Below are 14,281 nucleotides of genomic sequence, written 5' to 3'. Positions count from 1 at the left end.
ACAATTTTTTTTTTTACTTAGAAGATAGATCACGATTCTCACGGCGTAACATCATCTTTCACATTAAAACAAAAAAGTGTATTTTTGAAGTGTATTTTTTCCCAAAAAATTGCGTTTGAAACACCGCTGGGCGAATACAGTGTGACATAAAACATTGCAGCAATTGACATTTTATTCCCTATGGTCTCTGCTAAAATATATATATATATAATGTTTGGGGGTTCCACGTAATTTTCTAGCAAAAAAGATCGACTTTAACTTAAGAAACAAGTGTCAGAAAAAGATTGACTTTAAGTGGTTAAACTTCCTGCATTGTTTAAAAACTTGGCAGACTGCCTGGGTTTTCTCTTTACACACAGAAGTTTCTCCCTTTGATCTAAGAAGGAAGAGTTAGTTACAATGTTTCATGTTGAAAACTGTCAGACTGCCTGGATGTTTTCTTTTGACAGCTGAGTGAGCAGATAAGTCTCTCCACTTGTTATATGAAAGAATTGGCAAATTCTGTAATAGAGATCATCAGAGGGGTTAAAGCGAGATCATGATTTTTTAACGATTAATTGTGCAGCTCTAGTGCAACCCCAGTAGTACCTTGGGAAGTAATCCATGTCCCATCCTTGGCGTCAGTGGGAGGAAGCGTGCCCCATCATTGGCATCAGTGGGAGGAAAAGTGCCCTGTATCAGTGGGAGAAATGGTGTCCCAAGGGCTGGATGGAGGCAAGCAAAGGGCTCCAGTTTGAAGACCACTGTACTAGAACAATTGAAGCAGTGTATCCAGTTTGGAGCAACCGCAGTAGTACCTTGGGAACTGTACCTGGACCCCATGCTGTTTATCGCGATTTGTCTCCTCCCAAAAACAGCCAACGGTCAGCCAAGAAATGTGGTCTTAAAACTTGCTGGAGCCAACAGGGACAGTTTCAGGCATTGATTAGGCACAACTGTCCAGAGATGGCTCATAAGTAAGGGAGTTTCAGAGAGCTGTAGGGAGAGGCAAAGGCCAGTAGTGAGAAATGGATTCATAATACTCTTTTCCAAGACCAAGCTTTTTAGGATTCTTGTTCTGTATGCTATTTAACATTACAAAACGGGATGTTATACTTCAAAGATGAACTTTTCAGCAAATCGAAAATTAAACTATGATACGCTATAATACGCTTATTGCTTTTTAATACTGGTGACTGTACTAGAAAAAAAACATATTAGCAGCTTAAGAACATTTGCGGGGGGTGGGGCTATTTTTTTCGGTATTTATTGTTGGTGGTATTTCCTCATGTGCTGCCCTCCTTCTTTTTTTTTTATTTTTTTTTTTTTGTGGACCTGTCTGAAACCTGATGTTGTGAAGTTATGGACTCAGAAATATCCTTCTTAGTGGTATATCTCAACCATGCATGGGAATCCTTATCTCAGCAGCGCCTGATATCCTCCTATAGTTCCCAGCATGCCCTCTGTACCACCAGCTGGAACTCGTAGTTCCTTCTAGTAGTTTTTTCGTACTAAGTTCCTGTAATATAATGTGTATAATTATATTTCTGGAAGTCTTGTCTGCTACAACTTTCCTGCACTGTCTGAGGTCTACTGGGTTACACCTGTTTGTGTGAATGAGGCCAGTTCAGTAGTAACTGTGTACTTACCTGCTTTCTTTATTTTATCATAGTTCTCTGCCAGAGGAGAAGACTAAAGCTCCAACTTCGTTCGTCTCTAGTTCCATGCAGAGCGACAAGCAGGACTCTGAACACTCAGATGTCGATGGGGAGCAAAAGAGGAGCCGGGCACGAGAGCGCAGGAGAGAGGGACGCTCCAAAACCTTTGACTGGGCTGAATTCCGCCCCATCCAGCAAGCACTGGCTCAAGAGAGGGCACAGGCAGCTGAGGCCTTGAAGTCCATATCTTGTTACGACACCACGGACTCAAAGAATGACCTAGGGGAGCTTGAACGAGAGCGGGCTCGGAGAAGGGAAGAACGCAGGAAAAGGTTTGAAAGCTCAGATTCCATTGAGGAACCCTCTGGAGAAGAATGCTCTCACATGGAGGTGGACAAGGGACCAACATCTTCAGATGCCATTGATGGCCGGCCAAATGTTCAAGTGGAAATCGAGCAACGTTGGCAGCAGGTGGAAACAACCCCACTGCGAGAAGAGAGGCAGATACCCATTGCTCCCCTGCCACCGAGCCCTTCCAAAAAATACCCGCCTGAAGAGATCTCTGTCCTTTTGGAAAAACAGGTACCCGTCACTGAGGTTATGGCATTAAATGGCTGAAAAGATATATCACAATAATCTCCTTCTCATAATCCGTTTTTGTAATACTGAGTTAAAGATTCGTATAGGCATGACCCAAATTTACCCCAAACCTCCTCCTCCTCCTCCTCCTCCCATGTGTGCTGCAGAATTTTTTTTTAACTTCTTCCTATAATACTAAAAAAAGAAACCACTTTTTATTACGCCCTATGACATCATCAGAAGGCTTATAATGTTGCCTGTTGGGACCGTTCCTATTGACATTGGCACACCCCCAAAACTAGATCTCCCAAGAGTGGTTTCCCTAAAAACAATACATGGGAAGGCTCATGGATATAAAGGCAAGCAGCAATGATTTGCTGGGAAATAAATCAGTTTATGAATATGGAGAAGGGTGGGGGATCGAATAGAGTTCTGTAATCTGTTTAATTTTTTTCATAAATTATATAGAGGTTAGTATAAATGGCTCAATCTCAATGTTTGCTGACGATACCAAGCTAAGTAAGGAAATAACTTCACATCAGTATATAAAAATTTTACAGTGAGGCCTGAATAAAATAATGGAGTGGACAACTACATGGAAAATGAGGTTTAATGTTGCACTAGGGTGCTAAAGATACTAGTGCAAGTGGCTCGCTAGGGTGAAAAACCTCTGGGGGAATCCAGGATAGATCTGTGGGTCCTAGTGGATCACAGGCTCAGTAATGGCATGCAATGTCAAGCTGCAGCAAGCAAGGTTAGCAGACTATTAGCATGCATAAAAAAGGGAATTTACTCCAGAGATAAAACAATAATCCTGCCACTTTATAAATTTCTGGTTTGGCCACATCCAAGCATTCCATCCAATTCAATTCTGGTTAGCAATCCTCAGGAGGGAGTTTTGGGAACTGGCACTAAACTTATTCTCTCTGGAGAAGAAACGCTTGAGAGGAAATGTTGATAGCAATAAACAAATACTTCAGTAGTGATTTTGGCATAGGGAATAAACTGTTTAGTCTCAGGGAGTGTAAGAGGACACGTGGCCACTCGTCAAAACTGGAGGCGAAGCAGTTTAACCTTAAACTGCGTAGGGGGTTTTTCACTGTTAGGACAATAAGGATGTGGAATTCACTTCCACAGTCTGTGGTGTCACTAGGAAGTATTGATAGTTTGAAGCTATTGGATGCGCATCTCAGCGAGCACAGTATACAGGGATATGGGAAATGATTATGAACATGAACAACCTACACAGGTTTAACTGGGTTGACTGGTGTCTTTCTTCAACCTTACCAACAACGTAACTGTGACAGACCTAGCCAGGACAGAGGCTGTTGGAGGGGACTGAATGCAAGCCTCTTGCCTTGCGATTATGGGCCCTGGTATTGGGGGGAACGGTGCTCTTTGTGAGCTGTATGCCTGGGGACCCCTGAGGTTTTACTTGGATTCAGGTCCATGCTGCCCCCAAGACACACAGACTCTGGATATGTAAATGCCATGTTAGCAACGGACTGAATCATACTGTTGGGACACAGACTCTTGGATGCTGATGTCATCAACTCCAGCCACCTGTCTTTTGTCTTGTATAATGTAAATGAGTCTGGCTTGACACAGATTCTAAAGGGTATTTCACCAATTGTTGTTTTGTTGTTTGTGCTAATTAACCTGCAATTGAATGAAGGAGTCCAGTGTTGATTAGATAATTAGCTCATGCTAATTAGGTTAGGTTTTAGTCACCCCGCTGTATATATTTTGTGTGAGATCTCAAATAAAGGTTGATTCCTGGTGTACTCCAAGACTGGTGTTGTCTAGTTCTTGGGGGTTCCTATAGCCAGATCCATTGGACTTGTGTTCCAGGACTTAGGAAGCGGTATACTGACGGAAGCACTCAAGCGGATTGTGGGGGACGTTCCATCACAGTGACTATGTAAGAATTTAGGGAGGGCTGACATCACTGCTTTGAGTTTTAGTGCAACACAGGCAGTGTTGTCGGCCCACGAGAGGAAGTTAGGAAGTCACTGGATAGCTGGCAGTTTGACAGATATTGTGCTTACAGCATTTTTAAAATTAAAATGGAGAAATGTGCGTTGTACTGCATTTTTTTTCCTTTCACTAATGCTCAGACATGCAGTTTAAAGCATATCTATGGGCAAAATGTAAAACCATATATTCATTTCCACATTGTATTTAAATAGTTTCCAGCCTACTCCCAGTAATCCAAATGCTCTTGAAGTTTGTAGACTTTGTGGAGATCTGCAAAAATTTACTTCCTTGAATTCTGTGACACAAAATCGCTATGTCATGTAAATAGGCACTGCTTATATTAGAAAAAGAGAGAACTGCGCTAACCTCAAATACCCAAAGTGAATGGGGTATGTGTATGTGCCAAACCCACAATATGAGTCTTAGTGTCTTATTGTCTCTAAGACCACCTCAAAAATATAATGCACACTATTATATGTACAAATAAGTGAAATTAAATACAAAAATGGGACACAGATACGTGTTAATAATGTGAATTACCCAAACGCAATACGGATTGTGTAGATCTCTGTGTATATACCCCTAAAATGAAAAAAATTATTTTGTTTCCAATTTTTTTACATAAAATAAATTGTCAAAAAATATATATTCTGAGACACTCTATATAATGTCCATATAGTTATATACCAAAATATTATAAAATGTCCATATAGTAAATAACACCGGTGAAGAAAAACTTCATGTAAGAGTTATTCCGTAGCGCAGTTTCTTCCTCTTTGCTTTTTACTGCTTATATTAGATTGGCAAAAATAACTATTGTTTGTATTGTTATTACAATTTTGATGTTCTAAAATGAAAGTGTATGTTGTGACCATAGATTTCCTTTAACAGAAACGGGATGTTTGTATACTCTTTTTATATAGATCTCCCAACTTGGAAAGGTTTATACAAGGCCACACACATTGTGGCTAAAACATGAGTATAAAATGAGAGCAAAAAAATCGTTTCAGTTCATGAATACCTGATAACTGTTACTTTTGGTTTTGCCTATTCAGCTGGAGCAGAGTCGTAAGGAAGTGTCTGATCTCCTGGCGGAAAACCTCCTCTTGCAGCATAGGCTAAAGGAGGCTTTGCAGCAGCACCATACCGCCCCTGACGGATACATTTTACAGGTACCAGTAACATCTTTGTCCATACCCATAATCCTGCTCATTGTTGGAGTGACATCACTGTTAGCAGTGAGCATGTCCAACATAATGTAAAAATAGTCTAGCTTAGCACATATAGTAATTTGCATGCTACATACATATCTATACAGCGGCATTCAGTTTGCTTATTTTCCAATTTGCACAAAAAAAAAAAAATTGTATTTTGATAGAATAGAAAATGATGGTTAGTCATGGCTATGGTCCACACCATGGTGTTACTGGGGAACAGTAGCTATAGTAAGCGTATGATCATTGCCAAAAATATTGATACTCCTTTTTTCAAAGAATCACAATTTAACGTTCAATAAGTTGAAACCGACACAAATAAATGGCATCCACCGTTCTTTATTCCATGGTCCATGCTTCTGCGTTGCATAATTATTGGTGCCTCTAACCTTATATTTCGTAGCATACCTTTATAAGGCAAGTGCTTTCTGTAGCTCTGGACAAGACTTCTACACTTCCCAACTGCAAATTTGTCCCACTTTTTTGAGCATACTGCTCCAGCGGTCTTCGATTTGGATGGGTTTCTTCTCCACGCTGTGAGTTTCAGATCTTTCCATAAATGTACAAATATGACACAAATATACATTTTTACAAAGTCTGCTGCTTTAGCGTTTTTAGATCTTTTTGCCACATGTTACTATGGTATACTGAAGTATAATTACAAGCATTTCATGAATGTCAAAGGCTTTTATTGACAATTACATTTAGTTTATGTGAAGAGTCAATATTTGCAGCGTTGACCCTTCATTTTCAAGACCTCTGCCGTTCGCCCCGGCATGATGTCAATCAACTTCTGGGCCACATCCTGACTAATGGCAGCATATTCTTGCATAATCAATACTTTGCGTTTGTCAGAATTTGTTGGGGCCACTTGAGAATTGACCACAAGTTCTCAATGAGATTAAGGTCTGGGGAATTTCCTGTCCATGGACCCAAAATTTTAATGTTTTGTTCCCCAAGCCACTTGGTTATTACCTTTGCCTTATGCAAGGTGCTACATGCTGGAAAAGGCATTGTTCCTCCCCAAACTGTTTGTTGCTCTCGGAGGATGTTTTTGTACCATTTTTTTTTTTTCATGGCTGTGTTCTTAGGCAAAATTGTGAGCTCACTTCCTTTGGATGCGATGCAACCCCACACATGAATGGTCTCAAGATGCTTTGCTGTTGGCATGATACAGGACTGATGGTAGCACTCACCTTTGTTTCTCCGGGAAAGGTTTTTTCCAGGTGTCCGAAACAATTGGAAAGGGGATTCATCATAGAAAACGACTTTATCCCGGTCCTCAACAGTCCAATCCCTGTACCTTTTTCAGAATATCAGTCTGTCCCTGATGTTTTTCCTGGAGAGAATGGGCTCCTTTGCCGCCCTTCTTGACACCAGACCATCATTCAAAAGTCTTCACCTCACTGTGCATGTAGATGCACTCACACCTGCCTGCTGCCATTGCTGAGCAAGCTCTGCACTGCTAGCACCCTGATCCCGCAGTTGGTCTTTCTTGTGCACCCTGAAGTCTTCTTCACAAATGCAGTGGAAATGTTTTCAATTAAGTTAATTTTCATGGCAAAGAGGGACTTTGCAATTCATCTGATCATTCTTTAGAATGTTCTGGAGTATATGCAAATTGCCATCATAAAAACAGAGGCAGCAGGCTTTAAAAAGTAATATTTGTGTCATTCTCAAAATTTTTGGCCACAGCTGTAGGACTCATGGCAGTCCAGTGTTTACATTTCAACCACTGTTGGGTTCTAACAGATGTATGTTTTAGGTCATTACCCATGACCTAGGGCTGAGACACTTACTCCCTAACACTTCAGAATTCCTAGATAATCTTTTGAGTTCAATATGCTATGTGCAGATTCAAGGCACCCTGTTCTAGAGGTGGCAAAACAACGCTATAAAATTGCAGATCCTCCGCCATGTTTCACAGTGGGGGGGATCTCGAATAACAATGTGTTTCTGCCGTGACGTGATTTGGCAAAAAAGTTCAGCTCCAAAACTCCCAGAAGGACTGTGGTGTGTTAACTTTTCTGCCTTTTTTGTGTCTGTCATTTTTAAAAAGCAGGGCTTTCCTTCGTCTTCTAAGATTTGATTTTTTTAATATTTTTTTTTTACCTTGGAGGTCCCCCATGATCAGTTTTGATGCTTTGTTCCTGGTTCTTTCTCCACCAACTAGATTACTCTTCTGTTCAATATGGGGTCAATTTAACACCTAAGTGAGTACTTTTCTCAATTCCAATAGGCTAAGAGATTCATCATTAAGTTAAAGACCCCTGGGATGCTAATTAAAGTGAATTAAAACTCTCTAAAGCTCCATCATATCCTTTATCTTTCAAGGGATGCCACGTTCCTCCAATTTTCATTTCTTTTATTTACAAGGATGGTTTAAGTCGTAAAGTAAAAGCAAAGTGTGTTCTCTGTGGACTATGGTTAAAGAATGGTGAATGTTGTTAACTTGTGTCAGTTTCAAGCTATTTCATGGCAAATCAAAAATAGTGAAGCCTCATGCTGCTTTTAAATGCTGACCCTGTGAAGAGGTGACGGAATTTGGAGGGAGAGAGGCTCAAAATCGTAGAGCAGTATTAGGGATTAGCAAGATATATTGTGACAAATTGGAATTCTATGGGGGAAAAGTGGAGACTGGCCATTACATTTGGCCTTGACTGCACATTTACAGTATTTTAAAATGTACCCATTGCCTACAGCAAACAATGGCAGCCACTTTGTATGTCCAGGTGCTGGATCAGAGTTAGTTGTTGCAAACTTGGATACAATTGAGATTAATTAGTCATTTGGTTTAGGTTGCTCTCGGTCCATTGGTTAGTCAGCCCAACCTTGGGTACGATATAAGCGCAAAAGATGAAGAGTGCCAAGTGTAGCATTAAGACGTTTGTACCACTTTTATTTGAATGTGCCAAGATGGGGAATTAAAAAAATGTAGAAATTTGTTTTGACTCTTCGTTTGACGCTCTGCATCTTTTTGCTCTTATATTTATGTTGGCACCCTTGTATATACAGTGCACCTTGGGTCTGGAAAGCGTGATTTTTTTTATTTTTTTTATCCAGCCAACAAAATTACTGCTGGATAAAATGCTTTTTATCACTTGTTTGTAGAACTTCAAAATTAAACAGCTGACCTTACTGATGGTTCTGCAGTTTGTGTTCTTGTACAGCTTAAAGCTAAAGGCAAGCTGAATGCCACTACCTAATTCTTGGTATGTTTCATGTTATCTCAATGTAGATTTAAGACCTTTAGAAGGAGACTATGCTTTTCTATAGGACTTTTGCTTTTTCGCAAAAAAAAAACCTAAACAACAAAAACAATTTAATCTCTCTTCACTGAGTGCTTATAATTAGGGTGAAGGGTCTTCTCACTAACACATCTTGGTGGCTTATGTTGCATGGTGTCATTTTTAGCATGGTGTACATCTAATATTTCACTGAGTGTCACATCTGTGGGCTTTTCCTACCAGCGTTTAAAAAAGGTCTCAGCAGTTCAGGCTAAATTCTTCAGCTTCTGGCTCTGCTCTGGTCCGTCTCTTCCGATTAATTCCTTTATGTCTGCATGCTTGTTGTGACTTTATTGCACGTCCAAAGCTGTGTATTATTGCACGCCCAAAGCTTTGTATTATGTTTTATTTCTTTTGTGTTTTTCTTTTATTCTCCTATTTTGCTGCATTTATTTATATTATGCTTCATCTTTGCTGTTTGTATGTGATTAACTAATCTTTTTTTGCATACAGTAGAAATTCTTCTAACAGAAGTTAAATCAAAACTATTTTGTGTTTTCCCCTCCTTGCATGCTCTCTAGGAGGACCTTCACTTCCTTTTAGCCTCATCCCAGTGTTTGATTTTTGCCAAAAAAATTGTTTTGTTTTGGAAAACAATATTGAACAATGACGTCTCTGCTCTGCTGCCATCTCCCTTTGCACTTTGTCACTGGATGTTCTTAGATTTTTAGATTGATTTTTCACCCCCTTCCTGTAGTTTCTCCTGTTTTTTTTTTTTTTTTGTTTGTTTTTTTACCCTATCCTTTGTTTTGTTTTCCTACAAAACAATCTCCAGATGATTTGAACCAGCCTCCAAATTTTATGCATCGATCTAGGAAATTAGGTAGTAGCAATAAGAGAAAAGAAGCTTTGTATTATGGTCCAGCTTGTCCAGAGGTGTGACACTCAGCCTTGTCAGATGAGAGTGTTACTAATGTTAGTGTTTAATCAATTTCTTTAAGAATGAGTTGGCAGATCCCTCTTCAGAAGCTTGGCAGAGGCTCCATAAAGTCAACGAGGACCTTCAGAGCGAATTGGAGGCACAATATAAACGGCAGGAGGTGCTCAGTCATCAGCTACAAAATCTTAAGCATAGCTATGGCGAAGCAAGAGACACCATAAGGCATCATGAGGCTGAAATATTGAGCTTGCAGGCCCGACTCAACAGCGCTTCAGCTGAGCTATCCATTAAAGAGCAAGCTTTGGCTAAACTGAAAGGAGATTTGAAACTGGAGAAGGAGAAGATCGAAGAAATGCTTGAAGAGTGGAAGAACAGTGAGGTTGCACTTGGTTTCCAGCTTAAAGCCAGCCAGCAAAAGTTGAAAGAAGTTGAATCTTCACTTTTGGAGAAAAGTCAGAAACTACGAGAGCTTGAAATGGAGCAAGCCTTGCAGAAGGACTACCAAAAAGAGTCCCAAAGGCTGCAAGACAAACTTGTGGGTCTGCAGACTCAGCTGGAAACCAGTGAACAAACTCGTATACTTATTGAAGAGCGGCTTCAGTTGAATTATGAGGAAGTGCTTGGTAGTTATGATAAAGAAAAACAGCAGTTGATAATCAGTCTAAAAGAGACAGAAGATCGACTTGAAGAATATGAGAATGTATTGCAGGAGAAGGAACAGCTGATGGAGGTTTTACAGAAAGAGAAGCTGAATGCCAATACAGAGACCAGCATTTTAGTTCACCACCTTGAAGAACAATTGGCAGAAAGAGAGAATACTATTCACAGGCTTGAAGAACACATTAAAGAGCTAGAGAAGGAACGAGATCAGCTTAAGTCAGCTTGTGAAGAAATGGCAAATCAGTCAGTTTCTTCTGATATTTCAAGCTTAGAAGCCAGGTTTATGCTACAAGAGACAGAATGCAGCCAGCTGAGAAATTTACTGGAAGAATCAAGAACAGAGCTTTTAAAGGTCCAAGAGTGTCTCAGGATAAAGGATGAAGAATTGTACAATGTCTGTGAGGCACAGCGGAAGGTCTTCGAAAAGAAAGACCAAGATATTAATGAGGCACTTATTAAAATGGCAGCTTTGGGGAGCAGCTTGGAAGAAACCGAAACAAAACTAAAAGCTAAGGAAGAAAGTTTGAAAACCCTGTACAATTTGAATTCTGAGCCTCAAGCAAAAGAAATAGAGAATGTGTACATCCAGTTGGAATCTGCAAAGCGACGTATTGCGGAGTTGGAGCAGAGCCTTCAGGCTGAAGGTGGAGATGTATTTGGTGATTTGGCTAGAAGAGACAGTGTAATGGAAGTTGAGCAAGAGGGCCTACAGTCAAATTTATTCCAAGTGGACCAAAATGTGTGCTTTGGAAAAGAACAGGACATAGGAGCCAAAAGACAAAGAATACGATTCTCCAGCATCCAGTGCCAGAAGTATGCTCATGTTGACTCTTCTGAGAAGACTTGGACAAGTAGCACATCCTCTGACACGAGCCAGGAACAGTCTGTTTCTGAAGAAAGCACTCCTGAGGTTTCTTCCCAGTACCAGCCTTTGGTGGCTAGCGATATTGAAAGCTTTATGTCCATCATCCGCTCTCTAGAGGCCAAACTTTACATAACAGAGGAAAAACTGAAGGATGTTACTCTTCAACTGGAAAATGAGAAAAGCAATCATCAGGAAACTTTACTGGGACTTCACAATCAATGGGCAAAGGCTGAGGCCAGTCTTAAAGAACAACTTAAGTCTAGCATTACTCAGGTTAATTCTATGGCTATGCAGATAGAAGATCTAGAGAGGGAGAAGCATAATGGGTACCATCTCGAAACTGCTAAAAAAGAATGTTTTTTCTGCTTGGAGGCATGTCGGAATATGCTTAAAGAACTACATAATGTAGATGCTCTGCAGTTAAACTCTTCCATGCTTTGCAGTCTTCGGACATCTTTGTCAAACACAATTCAGTCTTTAGAGCAAAGTTTTAGGAGTCGATCTTCAGAAGCTGGCTGTTCAGATTTTGCCTGTGATAATAGTGATTTCCCCTCAGAAGCCCCTTGTGAAGATCTTGTTCAAAGGGTTTTAGAAAGAATTCGTTTCCAAGAAAACTTAATATGTAGAATGGCAGAATCCTTTAAAAATATGTCAGACCAGTCTGTGCAAGATTCTGCGTACAGTGCTGAAATGACTACCGACATTGTTCTGGTTGAAATTTTTGCTAAAAAAGTGAGGCTAGAGAGAGATTTTTGGGATAGGGTAGATGAGCTTGGAAGAGTTATTGTGGGAAATGCACAGCAACTGGCTCCTGAGGAGCCCTCATTAAGTTCCCATTCAGAATTGTTTCAAACACTGGCAGATAATACAGTACTAAAAGCTGAGCTTAACTTGGCCATTCAAAAGACAAAGGCATACTGTGAGTGCATTAGGGCAAATGAACTCGGTCTTCAAGAAGCCAAGGCTGAACACAGTGTTGTCCCTGAACCAAGTAGTTTTAAAAACTCAGACCTAGCTTTTCAAGAATATCTTTCTCGCTGTTTAAAGGAAAATGCTGAACAACTGAGGAGAATTTCTTCTGCCCTAATGTCTATGCCACAGGCTGATTTTGAAGTAACTGTAAAAGACCTCATGCAAACTACCCAGCAACTCTCTAGCTGTGTTAAGTCTTGTAACTTGCCACCGATTCTTGTACAGGATGCTGTTGTGCAGGCTCAGTTGTGTTATATTGCCTGTAAAACGCGTCTTGAATATGAAAGGGAGGCCACAAGAAGCAGGGAGGCTCTGTGTCAAATTCATTCGGAAGCCTTGGCCAAAGTTCATCAACAGTACCAAGAGATACTACAGAAAAAAGAAACCGAGCTGTCTGATGTCCTGGAAAGAGAAAGGACCATGTCTGACACTGTAACTTCTCAAGTCAAGGACACTGAGAAGTTGATACTGGAAGCTGAAGCTAAATTCAGAGATACCCTGTCGCAGCTTGACAATAATTACAAGAAGGAGATCCAGAACCTTGTGGAACGGTGGGCAGAAAGGGAGAGACTCCTGAAATTAGAGCATGCTGAGATAGCAGCTAAACTACATTCTTCTGAACAAGAGTTGGAAAAAGTAGAGCGGTTTCACAGAGAACAGTTAAGAAATGTAGAGAACCAGTTTCAAGACCAGATTCAAGAACTTCAAGTTATCCACCAGAATGAAATAAGAGCTATGGAGGAACAATATACACGTAGTATCCACCAGCTGCAAGATACTCTGGACAGTTATCAGAAAGAGCACCCATATACACAATCAGCTGGAGACTCTACTTTGCTTGGTACGGGAGTTGATGGTGAGCCAAGCCACATAGACTCCATGACAATTCTTCGAGGACGTGTTATAGAACTGGAAGCCAAACTGAATCTGATGCGGGAAGAGCTTGAGCAGAAACATCCTGAAGAAAACACGTCTTCAATAAAAGCGAAATACCAGGCTGACTTTGAAAATTTGAAGGTCCTGTCCAAGTACAATACTATCTTAATCCTTTTTAAGTCTACTTTCTGTTAAATTTTACATGTAACTTTGTGACTGTCTTTAAGCTGATATATATTTTATTTATAAGCAGTACCAAGTATTCAAGTAGAAACCCCACACATTTTATTGATAGGATATCTGAATGCTTAAGTACGTTTCTAGGCAATATTCATATTTTGTTTTCCTTTTTTGGACAAAAAGCTTAGTACATGCCCTAATATATAAACATAAAGGCAAAATAGGAACATTTTATTAACGCAGTTGTGTTTCAGATCTGTAGTTGGCATGTGCCTTTTGCATACAGATAGGTTATCATTAATATTGGCTCTATTTTGCAACAAGAGTGACAGTTGTTTTGCTTTGATCATGCAGCCAATAACAACTGTCCTCTTTTCTTTCTTGTACCACAACTGCTAACACTTATGTAGTAATGAAATTCAGTTTGGAATTTGCAATGCCAAGAAGCACTTTTTAAATGTGCAGATACAGTTCTTTTCTTCTCTTTTGTTTAATAGCTCTACATAGAGCGTTCTCTGCAACTGATTTAGCAAGCAAATTGCATACAAATCACAGATCTGTCTCAAAATTGCATGTAAAATAGATTATGAAACTGGATAAGACCTGCAAACAAAGTGACAGCGTTTGCTCAGAAAGGTTTTTTAACCCATTGTGTTAGACCAAGGGGTACCCAACCAGTGGCCCGCGGGTTGGCAAACTTAGATCGCAGATTGCCAACCCGCCATCCGAGGGCATCAGTTTTGTGGGTAGAGCCAGCGCTAGAGAAAGCAAGCAGCTGCAGAGGGAGCAGGAGCCGAATTAGCCAATGCTGCCTCTATTCCACCGGATCTTGTCCGAGGTGTAGTGATACCGAATGCACTTCATCTGGGACAGGCGCAGCTGCAGTGCATCAGTGTGAAAGCAGCCTTATAGGGGGCTCAGGATAGTAAAGCATTGTTTACCTTTGCAGTTTAGAGGGTGGTAAAAGTTCATTGTGGCCTGTGACCGGTTACCAAATCACTTAACTGGCCCTCGCTCTTCCGTTTGAGCGCCCCTGTGTTAGACGTAAGTTGTACTTTAGTAGACAAAATATACGATTCCTAGTAAATCAACAAACTGTTGGCTACCTTTTGTATCAGTGACAGGTATACTTGAAGAAAAAGGTAATTTTCACT

General features: G+C 40.3%; 1 protein-coding gene across 1 annotated transcript in view; it reads left to right on the top strand.

The window, feature by feature from the left end:
- Positions 1 to 14,281, top strand: part of MPRIP (myosin phosphatase Rho interacting protein) — a gene marked incomplete in the record, with an annotated part of 257,621 nt that overhangs the window by 209,358 nt on the left and 33,982 nt on the right. Inside the window, 3 exon segments of the mRNA XM_077449495.1 lie at positions 1,652 to 2,219; positions 5,249 to 5,365; positions 9,636 to 13,088. Coding sequence (XP_077305621.1) covers positions 1,652 to 2,219; positions 5,249 to 5,365; positions 9,636 to 13,088 — 4,138 coding nt within the window.

This window comes from Lithobates pipiens, unplaced genomic scaffold, assembly GCF_037356315.1.
Source record: "Lithobates pipiens isolate NorthernLeopardFrog02 unplaced genomic scaffold, aLitPip1_a1.2 Scaffold_22, whole genome shotgun sequence".
NCBI lineage: Eukaryota > Metazoa > Chordata > Amphibia > Anura > Ranidae > Lithobates > Lithobates pipiens.
This window is presented reverse-complemented; position numbering and strand designations above follow the sequence as displayed.